Source organism: Neodiprion pinetum, chromosome 2 (assembly GCF_021155775.2).
Source record: "Neodiprion pinetum isolate iyNeoPine1 chromosome 2, iyNeoPine1.2, whole genome shotgun sequence".
Taxonomy (NCBI): domain Eukaryota; kingdom Metazoa; phylum Arthropoda; class Insecta; order Hymenoptera; family Diprionidae; genus Neodiprion; species Neodiprion pinetum.
The window spans coordinates 1,813,987-1,832,043 of record NC_060233.1 but is presented as its reverse complement, the minus strand read 5'-3'; the positions used below and the strand labels follow the sequence as shown (position 1 = coordinate 1,832,043).

At 42.3% G+C, this 18,057-nt stretch overlaps 1 protein-coding gene across 1 annotated transcript; it reads left to right on the top strand.

Moving 5' to 3' along the window:
• The first annotated feature begins 7,955 nt into the window (after positions 1 to 7,955).
• On the top strand, positions 7,956 to 17,606 carry LOC124212812 (forkhead box protein biniou). The gene is made up of 2 exons (XM_046613289.2): positions 7,956 to 10,025; positions 15,813 to 17,606. The coding sequence occupies exons 1-2, from the start codon at positions 8,711 to 8,713 to the stop codon at positions 16,130 to 16,132; spliced, it is 1,635 nt and encodes a 544-aa protein (XP_046469245.1). The 5' UTR covers positions 7,956 to 8,710; the 3' UTR covers positions 16,133 to 17,606.
• The last annotated feature ends 451 nt before the right edge of the window (positions 17,607 to 18,057 follow it).

Below are 18,057 nucleotides of genomic sequence, written 5' to 3'. Positions count from 1 at the left end.
TCGCATTCCGGCAGCATCGATTGATACGTGTAAGTAATTGCAGGGGTGAAGAAATGGAACGAAGAGAGAAATGAAAATAACGTTATTTCGAGAAGACCTTCGAACATATAAATCAGCTTGCGCAAAATATCGAGATTGCCGAAGAAACACTGTCCAGATATTATTTCGTCTGCCTTTAGCGCACGTACTTATATTATTATTGTTATTAGTTTTTTTTTTTCATCATTTCTCTTCGAGAGACATTCATCCGCCATTTTTATCACGAGGCGATGATAGGCCCCGTTTAAGAGGGACATTCGACCAATCCCAGAACAGATGGAAACAGGAATAACAGGTTCAGGGAGCATGAAACAGCGCCGACTCCATGAAGCCTTCATTCGTACCTGAATTATAATGATAAACTGTGTAATTTGATCCGGCGCAAGGATTTTTTTAGAGTAAATATTTATTATACCTTTTATTCGAGTTTGAGAATGAAGCTAAAACTGATACAACATCTGAGATCTGATAGTGTCGAAGTTGGTAACGTTACTAGGAATGCAAGTTTCGAAAGAATCGTTACCTCGCACCTTTAGAATTTTATTCTTTGATATATATTCAGCCATATGTGTGTAAAAAGCAAAGAAATACTCATATCTTGAAAATTCAACTCCTGGAACGTCGTTCGAAAATTCCGCACAAATATGATTTCTTCTCACCGATTTCTTCCGCTACGTTAACGGATTACTAACTTCAGCCTCGTTACATCTTACGAAACATATTTGCGAATGAACCTGAGCCAAGGATCATATTCTACCCTGTTTCCATGCCTCCGTCGAGCAGTAGGTTCAAGGCGTTTAAGCTGTAAACTAACGGCCTATTTGCGGCATTTCGGACCCGTCGCCACTCCTGAAGCTGTATAACAGCAGAAACCCAAAGACCGCCGATAAACCCTCGCTCAAGACAATAGCTTCCTGGCACATGTTACACACTCCTAGTAGCAGCTTCCATTCCTGATGCGAGAATTTAAAAAAAAAAAAACCACTCCCCTCTTCCCCGGAAAAATAAAAAAAAAAAGGAATAAAAGGAAAAGAAAAAGAACAGAACAGACAAAACTCTGTAGAATCGAAGTTTTCTGCACTCGTCTTTTTATAGGTGTCTAAAAGGAATCTTCGTGGAAAGTGACCGGTTTTAGTAAAGCATCTTTGATTTGTAAACGGCTTCGTTTACAATTTCTCAAAACGTGATGAACGATCCGGGTACTTATACGACAGTTTTTTCTATGTATGAAAAATCTGACTCGTTAATTTTATTCCATTGTTTCTGATGTTGCAGCGAAATTAATTGGTACAAATTAGGGGAGAGAAGATAGAAATGGACCCCTTAAGGTAGGAATAACATTAAAATAATTTTAACAACGCAATCTGTTTGTCTTTGGTCTGAAAATATACTTCAAGCGTTATCGACATTTTTTAAATATCATTCGATTGTGCAGGAGGTCCATTTTGTCCGCCTCCTCCCTACTTACAAGTTTGCATCGAATTGAATTGACGATATTTCAAAAGCCTGGTTTGATTCTCCGCAGGCGAGACGGAACGTAATTTTCGAAATAGTATATTGCGCAACAAGGAGAAAAACTCGGTCTTTTCGGGTCGAGCTTAAGCTTGCAACATAGAGTCGTAGGTGAGACGAAGTAGAAAATTGAAAATACGCGAGGCGAAAAGACGTTGTTGCGCACGATTCTTTATCCAACAAGAATATATCACGCGTTTTTTCGCGAAGCACGAAATTGAGGTTAGGATCGCGAAACGTCAGATTTGTTCGCAACGGCGCATGCGCGGAGTGCAGAAAATACCACTTTCCACACTCCCATGACCTAAGGGTGGTATTTTCATTACTCCGCGCACGCGCATTCGCAGACCGAATCTACCGTCGTAGAAACGGGTAATTTTTGTGCGAAAAACGCACTGCGCATTGAAAAACGCGTAAACGACACTCGCTCGCGTTGTATAAATATATTTTTCTACATAACCAGTCGCCGATATTCCCTCGTGCCCGTATACACTTTTATAGAATATGTCTTGTAGGAGGTGTAGGCGCGCGGGTTCGCCGCTCGCAACAGGAGTATAAAATTACGGTATCGTGTAAACAGCATCGCGTCGGCACGTGTGATGGCCGCCGACGGCACCCTGGGTGGGCTACCGCGTATGTTTTGCGTATTAGACGTAGACACGACCGTCTTCTCCGTCAGTTCTCCTCCAGACCTCGGTATCGAGAAGCTTTTACCTCTCTCTGATCTTCCTGAGATCCGTAGTCACCTCGTTGTACCTACAACCTTAAAACAGGGAAGAGTCGTCCAAGGGCGCGACTTTCGGACGCCCCGAAAAGTCAAGAATGTTTAACCACCTCGAGTACACGTAATTTCCAGATCAAATTATGCGTGCAGTCGAGCGGAAACCGAGAAACGTTCTGTTACAACTCACTTCTCTTGGCCTTGCCATGGTTCTTAGTTTCCGTAATATTTTCGCGTAAGTTAAGACCCTGCCAAAATTTCTCCTCCCCAAAGGCAGAACCCCATCCTTTATACCGATTTCTTTCGGCCCTCCGATTTGTAGGTGGAAAATTTTGCTTACCTCAGGCCATTCGATACCGATATTTAGAAGCCTTTTGTGGCATTCGACACCCAGAGATTGATCAAAAGCTTAAACCTATGAGACCCGGTGTTTTTTTCACGGTTCCAACATTTCAGAACTACTCGTACAGTCAACTCGAAAAAATCCCTAGATATTGCCCAAATATTGTAGAATCAATATCCCGGTGGTTCAAATGCCTCTTCAGAAGTATTAAATCATCGAAAAAGATTCCTGCACTTTCATTTCTACTTTTTTTTTTCGACGGAAAAAAGAAATTTCCTGAAAATATTGTCACTTTCTAAAATTTTTCATACTTTGGGTAAAAATTGAAAGATTCGAGGTTAATAGTGGTAGAATCGAAACTTGAGGATAAGATCCGACAGACTCAGTGTGTACTCGAAGGGTCGATTTTGACGTTGACGTATATATCTCCAAGCATCGAAGTCCACGTATCTAAAACACGAAAATGAGTTCAAAAGCCCCATTTTATACGCAATTATCAACAAAAACACTCAAACACATTTTCACTTCACGCAGAAAAAAAGAAATGGCACGAATTCAACGAATTTATTATTGCAGTTTAGTAGAATCCGTGCAATTCCTTTATTTCTGCGTGAAGTGAAAATCCGTTGGATTGTCTTTGTTCAGAAATTGTGTGTGGAATGGGCCTGTTAACCCTTTTAGTTACAGTGTGGTGCTCAGAATCCCAGTCTTATCACAGTTTACTTACAACTTCAAATAATCGTTGTAACTTCGTATATAACCCGAATAACCCTCGAGTAACAAGTTTCGGTTAGAATCATCGAATTTTGATAGTCTTTTCGATTTGACGTCCGCCATATTGGATCCGCCATCTTCTGTTTATAAACTATCAACTTTCGACTTCAAATTCGTCATGAGCGAGCTGAAAAACCCACGATTTCACAAACTCGGGCCAAATTATTGAGTTTAAAAATGTGTAACCAAAAGGGTTACCCACTTTTTCGCGTTACGATACAACAACGTCTAAATCGACTAGGGAACACTTCGCGGTAAGTTGTAAAAGAAAATCTTATGAAATATTACACGGACGTGACTTTAGAAATTGTATAACTTTGACCGTAAAATATTTCGTTTCGAGGATCTTAAAAGCAATCGTAGATCACTTTTTGCCCATTTATTCGACTAGTTTTTCCACAAGTTGCACGGCAGTGAAAATTTCACTTGTTTGAGATAAAATTTACCGTGAATTGAAATTGGAGACCATCAGGGATTATTGTGCAATATATAAGGACGAGTATTTTTATTTTAGGGTAAATATGGTCGGACCAAATTAGGGGTGATGCACGCTGCTGTTTTCTTTCACGTGTCCATCGTGGCTGGGGGTGGGTTTCTTTTTCTTGTTTTCATTTCTTTTTCTTGTTTTTTTTTTTTTTTTTTTTTTTTTGCGTGCGTGTGTGTTTTTGAAAAGGATGAGACGCACTCGACGGTGTCACACAAAATGTCACGGGTGCTCAAAACACGAGGAATATACCGTGCAGGAACTCTGTAATACCGAAAGAGAGAAGGAGTAACGGTAAACAGCAGCCCTTTTATCTGCTCCCGGGACCACGACCCTTGACCCTCGTCCTTAACTCACTGTCGAGGGCTGCGCGACGAGTGCAGTGTCCCGCAATAAATCAGCAGTAGCTCGCCTGAGGTTTTTCATTATTACGATGCGCGATGTCCTACCCGGATAATCCAATAATTATAAATATTAGGGTGGTTCAGAAAAGGGCCGTTATTATTTATTTATTTTTTTTTTTTCTTTCAATACTTCACTCTTAATTCTCCGAGATTCTTGTAATTTTTCACCAAAGAGAAATAGCTCACGCAAAAAGGATTGGGAGGAAAAGAAATTGTTAATACTGCCTCAACGATGTTGAAATTTTGTATGAAGGCTATCTTCGGGAATTTCGAAATTTGAATATATCCATAAACGTTTTGTACGACATTAACAAAAGTTTTTGTTAAACCTGAATTGCGTGTAATTTTCTTTTAGTACACAAGATTCATTTGTCGGTAAAAATAAAAAAATGAAAAAAAAAAAAAAACAATAAACGTCAGGTTTAAAAAATGAAAAATTATAATGATATTGATTCGTATTCCTCCGGTTTTGCGTGACCTTTTGTTCGCTACAAAGCGACAAGAGAAATAAAGATCAGTGAAATATTTTAATATTTGTTAGTTAAATAAATTAGTAATTACGAATTTTAACGCGTAGATGTTTCGGTACTGAAGAAAAAACCGCCCGAATCTCAAGTTTTTACAAAAACTTTCGTTTCGTTACACAAAACATAGTGACTCGTGGATTTAAGGATATCTCAATTTCAAAATTCCCAATAATAACCTGTTTTCCAAAATTTCAACGTCGTCGAGGTGGTGTTAAAAATTTTTTTGTGCGAAACAAAAGAAGAAGATCAACCGAGCGCGATCTTCCACGTAACGTATAATAGAACGGTCATATTTTGACAAAACCTTTCTTTTAACCTGGGTTGCCATGGTGTAAAATGGCAAATAATTATTTTCTAAAATACTCAGCCCAACGTATAAAACACGTGGATTGAAAAACTCCGAGTTAATAGTTAAAAACACACTCTAGATTATAGCTGATGATCTAGAGTATAAGAGAGGATATCAGCACTTATAACAATTCCCGGCTACCGAGGATCTCTTACGTCGAATTCAAGGGTATATAATAGGTATGACAAGAATAAGGATGTGCGGAGAGAAAATCGTCTCCGATTTCAGACCCGACTCCTGGTAAATGTTAACCCTTCTCCCTCGGGGGCTTCAGCAGCATCCTTCTGCAGACGCAACCGCGGACAGAGGTTTTAAACGTCGAGATCGAGGACGACGTTCTCGCGGTAGGGTTACAAGGCACGTAGATTTTGGTGCAGCGAGGGGACGAGTAAAAAAGATGGCCGCTGAACCTACTCGGTCGGCGCATCTCTTTCGCCACGTCGTTTGAACGTACGCTCGGCTCTTCCTCAAAGACAAACAAACTACTCGAGGATTCATGGCCTCGCATGAGCCAGAACCGCGTTCACCGTCATCGAAAGGAGGAGAATCAACCGGGGCTATACACGAGACTCTACCAACACCGAGAAGATGACGAGTCGATGACTGGATATAACGAATAGTGTAGCTATGTCGGCCTGATTCAACAACCAAAATCACGAAAACAACCGCGTCGTTTATTTTTTGCCAGTTGTTATCACTCTGTTTATAACTTGAGAGATCGATAGATCGTCATTTCAGGGGACGCGAACCTCGCAAAGATTGTTCTAGATCTAGGATCTAGAGATTGTTCGATCATCGAATTGATCATTATCCATCAAATTTATACCCGAAACAGTAATTTTTTGAAATTATACTTCATTCACTCTAGTTTTAGATCCATGTACATTATACTGGTTCGTGTTCAAGTACAAATTTAATATGCACGATTACTTTTGGTTTACAAAAATTTCAAACACAATTTCGATAATCAAGTTTCAAATATAGCAAGTGCGCGGAACTGCGTTGAATCAAACCATTAACGGCAACGATAGACTTGGATTTATGCAATTGCGCAAAAACGTAATTTCACGCTCCGTCAATTACACGTTTTCCACACCATACTCACGACGGCGATGTATATTTTCATCTTGCATTATCCGACCACTGAATGTTTAAAAAAATCCCCAAAAACAAGCAGCCGACGTGCAGAATTAAAACTTTCCAAGTCACAAGGTAGGTACATAGATCGTTACATACGTTTGGCCACGATTCTTTTTTTACTCATATTATTGCACACCGAATTCGATAGAGGAAGAAAAAAATAAAAAATAAAAATAAAAATGGAACCAAATCACAAAAAATCCTTTCTTCCGCGACGAAGAATCAATCAAGCAGATATATAACGCTCGATTCGTTATAAAACCGAACAGTGATCCGATTAATTATAGTTACATGCTCGAAGTTCTGCAGGTCCTGATAACGGAGCTTTGCTGGTCGATGTTCGTCCGACTGTGAATAATTATCGAGCAATCGATCGTCACGTCGGTGAGATCAATACCAAGATGTCACGGACGCGTTGACAGTATGAAGTAGGTACGTGTCATGTGGCAGATAAATTTTTAAGAGTAGTAACAAGTAACGGTGCGTGCGTCGCGGCTTAATTATCGATCCAATTAGATGATCCGGTCGATCGTGCGAAGGTGATACGTGGAATAAAGAATGGCGAAGCTTGCAACGGATGTGCGTCCCGAGGAGCTTGCAGCATCGTGTTATTAGAGAGTGTCGGGGATGATGAGAGGTGGGCGGAACTCCGGAATTCTCGGCTGGCCCGATGACTGGTTCTCCTCTCGACGAATAAGAGCGACGAGTCTTCCAGCCTCACAGATCCGTAGCCTCGTTCATCTCCATCCGTTGACTGAGGATAACCGAATCGACTCGAGGAATCATCCCACGCTCGATTCCCCCATGCGCGTTTTTAAATACACGAGGGTGTTACACAGGCTTCCGAAGTCTGTCCAGAGCGAGCTACGTGACTCGCTGCTTTTTGCTCTTAAACTCATTTCGCCGAGTCCGCAGACGAGCTTAAGGTTTATCGGGAAAATTCCACACCTCAAAATTATCGGCTTCTTCGGGGAAGAGTAGGATGGACGGAAATTAAGATTCTACGATAGTGTTTTCTCGCGTTATTGTTGATTCTAGCCGCCTGGACTGTGTCAGCATCCGAAGAGTCTGAATATCGTTACTCTGCACGAGTGAGGATGGCGAAATAACAAAATCGAGTTTGGCTTTCCGACATATGGGGATGAGAACTCGGATCAATCTTCGAATCGAAAGAGTAGAAGCGAAGGGAACCGATCAGTTTCGAAACGGATTCGAAAACAATTGGTCGGTAACCAGATAAAAAAAAGTGCTCAATTTTTGAGCCCAAGGTATGTGTAACAAAAACCTGATCGCCATGAGGACCAGAACCATACAAAGACAAACGGATGTGACTTTGTCTGCACGTTTAAACGACTAAAATCTCATTTGGAAATAATAAAACGAGTGACAAAGAAAGAAAGCCACACCATAATTTTAACGAATAATTTTGGAATACCTTCGTCCTTAGTTTCTCCTTGGTCGAATATATCGCTAGAATATAATCAGCCGGCAGTGTAAGGAAGGAAGAATACTGGTGATAGCTGAGACGGTTGTAGGCGTTTCTGACCACGCCTCGGTTGCCACCCATGAGAAGCCACGTGACCAAAGAGTAAAGAAGTGTGACTTAGGTTTAGTGAGACGAAACACTTATGTGGGAGCAGCTCAGCAGCCAGTCTCCACCACGAACCCCGCCGCGTCGAACCTAAATAATTACTCCCCGGGAAAAGATCGCGCAAACAATTTACTCGTATATAAATAATTACAAACTCAAGCCATTGTCCGAGCTGCCGTTATACTACACGGTGCCGGTTCGAATAAATGTTTGGATATATCCGAAGGACGTAAACAGTTGATATCCTTAGACGGGCGATATTTACACACTTTAAGTTTTTTCTCACACACCATCGCGGCCGAAGACGTTGTTCGTCATCGACACACGTATTTATACTCATTATCTGTGTACTCGCTTACTGTAGTGACATGGTGTTGGCACAATTTTCACTCGTGCTTACGTGATACAAAAACTTGACGGATATTCTGATACTACTATATAAATACGTGATATATATTTTTGTCAATGTGTAAACGCGTCGAACAGTGAACGGTGGATTTGATGTCAACGAATACAGAGTATCAAGAAGACTGATTTTGTGAAAAGTGACGTAATATAAAAGTGTTTGTGTCGCGTGGGCTCGAAGACTTGGAACAGGTACAAACGGTCAGAGAAAGTTGAAAAAACCGAGAGGAATATTACAAATCAACGTTCGGAAATGTGCGTCGAGTCGTCGCCGGGACGAGTTTGACGAACCAAAAAAGAATAAAGAAAGAAAAATAGAGGGGTGGATAGATTTGGTTCGTTGTTAGTTTGATATATACCAAGCGAGACACGCGTCTCGGGTAACGGCTTCAAAATTTTGCTCCACGGTAGCTCGGTGATAATGAAGAATGAGTCGGAGGGTGGTCCAAACGTCCTGCAGGAATCTCACGGGGCGGGAGGAAGCGCCGTTAATTCGGGAAGGAGTGGAAGCCAGAGCCTCCAAGAGTCGTTGATAAGCCCGTTATCCCAGGTGAGCCAGTCGACGGAGGCGCCCCGCAAGCCTGGAGCACGTCGTCAGGAGAAACCGCCTTATTCGTACATCGCGCTGATAGTGATGGCGATCCAATCGAGTCCGGGAAAGCGACTGACACTGTCGGAGATTTACACCTTCCTCCAACAACGGTTCCCATTCTTCCGCGGGGCTTACCAAGGCTGGAAGAACTCGGTAAGACACAACCTGAGCCTGAACGAGTGCTTCATAAAACTTCCCAAGGGTCTCGGTCGGCCGGGAAAAGGGCACTACTGGACCATCGATCCGGCGAGCGAGTTCATGTTCGAGGAAGGAAGCTTCCGGCGACGTCCCCGCGGCTTCCGGCGAAAGTGCCAGGCCCTGAAACCACAGTACCCTCAATACTTCGCGACGGCGACTCCCGTCGGTGTCCAGAATCCCGGTTACGAGGGATCTCTGGCTGCGGCTGCGGCGGCGGGAGCCGGAGCCGACTACGTTAATGGGTACCAGAACCAGTACCAGAACTACCAAGACTACGCGATGTACGGTCCGACTACCGGAATGACGGCGGATTGGGGCTACGCCGAGACGCCTTACAAGACGCCGATCGCCGAGGTCACCTACAAGACGACCGAGGTCACCTACAAGACCGGGGACCACTTGTACAAGAACAACGAGGCGCTTTACACCCGGGGAAACGAGGGCGGCGTTGGGGTAACCTTCAAGACCGAAGTGCCCTACCGAAACGGCACCGATCTTGCCGCATACAAGACCGAGGACGCCGAGATGTCATTCAAGGGTAACGACTCCGATCAGATAATGTACCCCAAGAGCAACAACAACTCCACGGGATCGAACCCCTCGACACCGAACCCGGCCCACCATCACCAGGACTACTACCCTGCCCCGATATACAACATCCAAGGTTCCGTCCAGCAGGGATCATCCTCGAGCGGCGGATCCTCGTCCGGACTCGGGGTCTCTCACCCCCACAACCACACGCAACACTCTCACCCCCATTCCCATGGACATTCGCACTCGCATTCGCACTCGCACTCTCAGCCGCAGCCAGCCTCCAGCCCGATTGCAAATTCTAGCTCGAATTCAACCCACAGCGGATGCCAGACTCCGGTCGGCGTTGGAATCGCTGGTTCATCAAACTCCGCAACCTCCGTAGTAGCCAGTACCCACAACACGGATCATCACGGTAAGAATTTTCATTCATTACGAGTGTGTGGTGTGTCCGTGTTTTCATTTTCCTCATCGCCAAATCGGTTGCCGGTTACACCGACTCCGCATCCTGTCCGGCGGGACGATGAATCACGAGGTTTACCATACGTGTCAAGTAGGTCGTTTAACGCTTGGAACTTTTACCGAGTATGTACGATTCCCTGTATTATATGCGGTACGAATCGAGACTCGGGAATTCTATGGTAGGAGGAATTTAAATCCCGGACAAAGATATTCAAGGTATAAATTGTATGCGTCAATTAACTGTTACGATCAGTTAATGTTATTGTTGTTTTCTCAGGTTAGAACAGTATTTGAAAAGAATTCAGCAGACTGAAGCAATTCGACCGTGACGATCACCACATATAATCACTAACAAAAGTCAATCAAGCCCGTTATCCGATTCGATCAATCTATAAGGATGTGTGGGTACAGTGATTCATTGCGCAGCGTTCTTAACGTGCAGTCTGTTCGGTTAAAAAAATATGTTACGGCCCCTGATAGCTCGTACTGTCAAAATAAACCCGCACCGGGATTCTTACAATACTCAGCTCTTATCCCGAAGGAAAATAAGAGGATGAAAGGTAAAAAAAAATTGAAACAGGATTATACCAGGGGGTGTAGCAGTTTGTAAGAATAGGACCTGTAGACTATAGAATCTATAACAGAATTTCGCGTCTTCCGTTTCCTCTACGTACATTCCTCTGCTGCAGTTCGGAGGAATGACGATGGTCGAGAAAGATTTTCCACCAGCACAGAGTGCTGTCGACAGTTTCAAATTTCACGGTCCGGCGCCTAAAAGCTCGTAAACTGTAACAAATTTTCCACATGGCCCCGATACGACGTGAAACGGTACGTCACGAAACGAGCAGAAGACATCGTCGCACTTCGTCCGTCGCCCACCCAGCAGCTCGTGACGAGGGTGTTCGAAAGGGCAAAGCTTACGTCGTGCTGGACCCGGATAATTCCGAGATACCGCGACGACGTTGACGACGACGATGACGATGGTGATCACGAGGCGGGTTCCCTGCAGTCCGCGAGGCAATGGAACTTGGAGCGTTTGTCGCGGGCGCACTTAGGGTGCGAGATTCCGTAACTTTCCGGGACGGTTGACAGGGCCTATTAGCCGGGGTGACGGGGCTGTCACGCCCCGTTTCTCGTACTCTCGTAACTCCCGGGTCGTAAGTTAACACGTGTAACGCTGTCGCGACTCACATCCATCACTCTTCCTCATCCTCTTCTTCGTATACCTACCGCTGCAGCGACGTTGTTCCTATGGTACGAGATTTATTTAGCGCGCTGGGTGGAGAAGATCGAGCTCAAACTCGCCCCTGCAACCACGTAAACGATTCAACCCGTAATCCTGTATCTGCAACGTCCCGAAGGTGCGTTGGCGCGATGTTCACATGATGATGATAATAATGATGATGAAGTGTATTTGGATCTCACGTACCTACACCACTATCGAACGAAATGAAACTGGAATGTATATAGTTATACCGTTAGTGAAGTGCTACTGCATCCCGTATACACCAAAACACTGTACCTACTACCAACGATAAAGGTATAACGAAGACTTGACTGTAGAGTCTCTACATCCAGTGATCAAATTTCACCCTAGATCCACTTGTCTCTGTACAGTCTCTGCACTTACCTACAAGGCTGTAGTGGTTCTCTATTGTTCAGTGTAACTAAAACATCAGTATCTGTGCGTTAGACTCACTATGTAATAGATTCCATGTTACCGTCCATGTCGAACACGCCAGGAGACCGCGGTTTACTCTGAAACGTGCGAACATAATCGTGGTGAGATTTGTAGTTATGCAAGTATGAAAAACCGCACGACGAACAGCAAGTACCTATATCTATGCATATTCATACATGCAAACATAAGCGTGTGCATGTATGTATGGATGTATTTGTCCGTGGACGGAGAAGCTGGCGGTGTGGCTTACTTAGCGGGCATAAGTGTGATCCGAAACCGTTTATCGCCCAAATATTTACGACTACGATAAACAAGATGTTCCCTAATCTACTACAGAAGACGCGGAAAGATGTAGACTACCCGCGGCACGCACAAAACGTTCACGGTGATGGTGATGGCGGTGGTGGCGGTATAAAGTTGAGATGAAAATTTAGTGTTCAGTACTGCATGGCATTATAGAAGGATTGCCGCGTATAATCTATCCGATCCAATTTTTAAATACGAATCGATGAAAACCTTTCAATTAATTCGTAGGTATATAATATTGCCAAACACAAAGCCAGGTACCTATCAGGTTCTAATTTGATTTACGATTTTTACAAAATGGATTTTTGGTCCCGTTTTCGAAACTGCTGCACGAACCGTGTTTGTCACAAGCACAAAATTCAAGCAATAATGATACGACGACGACGATAATGATATAACGATTTGGAGGTTATATAGAGAGAAGGATACTCAAAATTTGTCGACGTGTCAAGATGATCGGTACGTATGTACCTATCCATATAACTTGAATGATCGAGGTCAAAAGAAGACCGGACTTATAACCTATTATACGTTGTAGAATCGGATAAACGCTCCATACGTCAGATCGTAAATTGCAAGAGCAAGCACCTCGCGTGGGTGTGGGGATGACTGGATGAGTCGCAAAATGTATCGGGACACGGTTTCTTTTAAATCCGTTTTAGTCGCGGCCGGTTATATAGGTACCTACCGTCGTTTAACAGAGTCGGAGGCGTATTAAAGCGTTACGGAATTTGAGATGGGAGCCGTAGGCAGCGGCCCAGGCAGCAGCTTGTGTAGTTGGGCAATTTTCTTTACGAAACGTAAACCAACCGATCCACGTTCTTGCTGTTTTCTCAAGTCGTGGATATTTCTGGCACAATCGGGTCTAATTGCAAACATTGGCAAATCTCTGTCTCTTTCTCTCTCTCTTTTCTCATCTGTCTCACTGTCCTCATGACGTCATCCTCGACACAGTTTCACACTCTGCAATTCATCCAGTACACAGTGCATTGTGCAGTGTACAATACGGTATAACATGGTTTAGTTACATGTTTAGTTTCATTTCATTGGTTAGGTTACGTTAGGTTAGGTTAGGCTAGGTTAGGTCAGTGGTTCGGTTAGAGGTGTAGTTCCATTTCATTGGTTAGTAACCTAACCTGGTTAGGTTAATGGTTCTATTACAGGTGTAGTTCCATTTCATTGGTTACGTGGATTAGGTGTTGGACTTTTTTTTATTCATGTTAACACGATCGTTTAATCATTTCTTCTTCGGTTACACGCGACAGCACGGTGACGTCATGTGAGAAAGATGAGAAAACCGCTGTTATACCTATTCTCTACATGATTTCATCTAATGACTCTGTACCAACGTAGCACTGATAGACACGGTGGTTCCCCCATTTCCTGAAATTCCATCATGATTATACCGGAGGTCGGTCGTGTCTGAATCTATTCACCATGACCATACCACTTCCCGACACCATGTATGACATACAACGTACCGTCAGATTGAACGTTCTGCAATAATCGGAGCGAAGAAAGAAATATTAAAAGAGAGAAGAAACCGTAGATGAAAAAGGAGTTGAAGAAAGAAAAAGAGAATTTAAAGGAAAGATAAAAAATAAAAGGAGTACGGACGCTGTCGGGGTATAAAATTCCCTGGCACATGGCGCCTCCTCCCTGTCTCCGTCCCTCCCTGCTGGCTGGTCTGCAGCAGCAGCAAAAGCAGCGGTAGCAGCAACAGCAACAGCAACAGCAACAGCAACAGCCCCACGTGCGCCTGAAGCGGGGAAAACGCGCGCGAGGCTAGCGCATTTCACTCATTCGAGTCCGTGAGAGACTTTGACTGGCAGCTCAGAGCGAGCCTCAAGGACCACCCGCGACGCCTATAACCCTGCTCCATACACTCGCATTTGTGCTTAATATGTTATACCCAACGATTGTATACGCGCACGTAATATTGCGCATGGACACTCCATTCTACGCATGATCGATGCTCGTTGTCAATGCGGATACTGGAATAGCCATGGCTGATGGGATCGGGATCAACTTGAGAAGATGGACATAAAAAAGAGTGGACATTGACGATCAGGAGAAAATATAGATTCAGCAATGTTAACGGGTTTGGTTTTGTATTCATCGACAACTTATTGTTGGTATGTGTATAATAAGTTGAGCTGCAGGATGAATGATTGGAATCTGAGAAGTTTGTCGGATTTCAATTGCCAGGGTCTTTTTCGTCTCAACAATTGGAATTGGATGTATAATAGGGTCCTTCATGATGTAAGGAAATGAGGTGAAACAATACGCGTACGCTTTAGTTGAACCAATCAGAGAACATATCCAAGGTGACGTTATGTAGGCTCGATATTTTGTCCCTTAATGTTTACATTATCATTTTTTCAACTTTTGACTGCACAAACTGGCAATTTTCAGCAAACAGAATATATGAAAATAAATAAGTAACCTCAAGTAACCTATTTACGTGATATCTGTGACATCATCTTGGATATGTGCAGACTGAGCGAAAGTCAGTCTTCAGTCATGACACACCTTATTTCCTTACGTCATGGGGTCCTGGAAGGCCTGATAAAAATTAGAAAATTCCTGCTTTTATATTAGAAAATGTGAGAACACAACTTTTGTGAATCATGCCGTGCATGATTGCGTAGACGAAAACGGAACCGATAACATAGAGAACACAACTGCACATCAAGAATCCTAAGCGTTGATAGCCACAACACACTACGAAAAAGATCTGGTCTAATCAACAACTTTACTATTAATCATTCTAAGGAACTGGTTTCGTCGCCAAGTAAATTTTGGTAAAACAAATCAAATCGTTTGACAATATTACAGTGTAAACCAAATAATTTGGTATTGTCATTTAGATGTATTGTATTGCCAATGTCAACCAAATGTTTGGTTGATTCTGGTAGTGAGTTGTAATCGAGGTCAGTGAAAAAAAAGAAGTCGTCCAACCGCATAAAGTATAATTGAAGAATACCGAATTTCGTTTTCTCCATAAGCATACCTATAGTAGGTATAGTCACACGTACCAAAACAACTTGTTCAGCGTCTTTCGTCGCGATTAATTCTAATTTAAGGTGGTCATAAATTGCCAAAAATGGTCCTCCACTCCAAAGCAAAACTTGTACGTTATACCCACGTCGCCTTTATACACACACACACGCGCGCGCGCGACATGTTCCAGGATAGAAGGCATTCCGTAACAGCACAGGGTTTCCACATTGGAATATATAGTATAGGAGCGTCCGTACGCTGCACGACATGAAGTGGAACGCACTTGAAAGTTGAAAGCTCTTGAGATTGAGGCTCCCCTTCGCGTCCCTCGTCATCGTCATCATCATCATCGTGACCCCCAACCAGCAACGAGGCCATTACAGGACTGATCCCTATCAGGCGATGTTAAAGCACTTTCCATTTTTCAAATAGAATTCAACAAGAGTATAAGCTCGAAGATCGTAAGAACGAAAACAAAAACGCGGACAGTGCGAATACCATCCCTGCACATCAAGGGGTCGATGGTTCCCACCATCCAAGCTTTCCGATTGGTCGATCAAACTTTGGAAACCAATCAAAATGCTTGGATGCTGGGAAATGTGAAAAGTGAAATTACGTAATCGACCCCCAGTTACCAAATTCCTCTTCTTCCCTCGAAGACGGACCATTGCACGACATGGCACACCAACTCCTTCTCCTCTTCCCATATTCTCTGCACCTTCTAATATCTCCGGAATTGTCTGCTTGCAGGTATGCGAATGCAGTGTTCAAGCTCAAGCTCAAGCAGTTCGGGGGGTGGTTTGGTCGAGAGGAAATCGTACCTTCCGCCACCGCCATCTTCGGTCCCCTTGAGTTCTTTGAGCTCGCTGAATTCCCTGAGTTCGCTGGGCGCCCTGAGTCTGGGTAACCTGGGTAACCTGGGAAACCTTGGCGGCCTCGGAAACTCGGTTGGCAGCCTAAACGTTCCCACCTCGGTAACGAACATGAGCATCGGGGCGAATAACATCGCTCACACCTCGACGCCACCTCCGACAACGATGTACTACGATCAGCTTAAGTACCAAATGTGAAGAAGCACCTGAAGCGGTTCACAAGCTGGCCGCAACGGCTTAAGTTAATCGCATATGTATAATATACAGGGTATTCCAATACCACTTCGACCTAGGTCCGACCTTTGACCTCTCGGATTGGGCCTGCGATTTTTCGTACGATTGTTCTCACTGTGAAAGGCACTCGGTTTGTGTTTTTTTTTTTTTTTAGATTTTTACGACTCGATTGAAATTTTCTACGATTTTTTAAAACTACTCGAATGATCGAGACGATTTAAAAACTTTTAATAATAATCATGTAAATAATTGCGGGCCCAACCCGAGAGTTCAAGGGTCAGACCCAAATAGAAGTGGTATGGAACGCCCTATACCCAACCCCGAGGTATTTCTCCTTGTTTATGACGTAGTAGTGTATAACATATTTTCGACGATGACAAGTATGAAATTAGGGCTTGGCACGGGTGTACAATTATATAAATAATAAAATAACTTTCGCAAAAGTATTATAATAGGGGACGGTAAATTGTTATCGATATTATTATATTATTATTAAATTAAATTATACAAACGAACAAACTCGCGTACTAATTTTAAATAATATCTTCATTTGCAATATGCAACGCGTATTGAAGATATGATCCTCTTCCTGCAACCCCATTTCAACATTTTACTTATACCAACATCAAAATTAAAATCTTCATTGGAGGGTAATTCGCGCGCGTTCTGCAGAGGTTATAAAATATATGGAGGATCGTCAGTCCTTAGTGCCAAAAAGAAAGAAAAAAGAAGAAAAAAAAAAAAAAAAACAACCAAAAACCAAACAAATGCCAGTTTCTATAAATTATAATTTTAAGTAGGTATATATTAATTATTAGGCCCAGTCTAATATTTATAAAGTGATTATTCCGATTTGATTGGATTTTACGATTATTTTCATACTTTGCGTGACTAAAATGATCTTAATATTGTAGGTCACTGAATTTGTCCGAAAGTCAGTGATAACGTCGTTGGAAAAAAAAAAAAAAACTACATGGTTCCATTTGAAAAAATCGAGTCAACCTTGACGTTGCTTCAACAACGAACAATATAACTTTAATATGAAACATTTTTGGATATATCATTGACAATAGTTTGAGCGCTATTGCTCTGTAACACTTTAAATGCCTCACCCTGTATACATATAGGTAGACAGCTGCAGGCTGCGTACTTTCACGTAATTAAATACTTTAAATACTTCGTGTATGTGTATAATAACAATAAGGAGTGCAAGAGCGTTAGACTTCAAGGGTGCAAGATTAGTTAAAAAAAATATCTATATTATACCGATAAAGTTATTTTTCCATTAATTCAAAAGGCTGCATCTCATCTTCCGTAAGACAACGGTCTTTTATTTTTCACAAGTTTTTGGATAATGAAATAATTCGAAAAAAAAAAAAAAAAAAAATTACAAGAAAAAAAGAACAAACCCCTTCGTTCTTACACTTTTATGAATAACTAGTTAACTTACGTCATATTTCACCCTTGAAAGCTACTCAAACAGAAGATAACAAACACTTCCGGTATACCTGTGTATGCACCGCGTCGGCAAAGTTACCTAATACTGTTGTAATTAACAACAACAATTATAACAATAATAATAGTAATAATGATATCAATAATAAATTCAAGTGAAACTTGTTTCGTAATGTAAATATTACGCCAACTCTTCGTAATTAATAATAAACTACTATGCATATATATTTTACGTGTATACATGTGTTATATACGTGTGTGTGTGTGTGTGTGTGTGTGTGTGTGTCTGTGTGCGTATATATATATATATATATATATATATATATATATATATATATATATATTGGAATTTGAAAACAATAACGACAATGATTATTATATAATAATAATAATTTTTAAAATGAATCGTCCGCGATGAAAGGCGGTGAGCTTAT

Excerpts from the sequence above, each read along its gene's own strand:
- LOC124212812 (XM_046613289.2), top strand. The coding sequence starts at position 8,711 with ATGAAGAATGAGTCGGAGGGTGGTCCAAACGTCCTGCAGGAATCTCAC. Across the intron at positions 10,026-15,812 it reads CCACAACACGGATCATCACG|GTATGCGAATGCAGTGTTCA; the intron begins GTAAGAATTTTC and ends GTCTGCTTGCAG.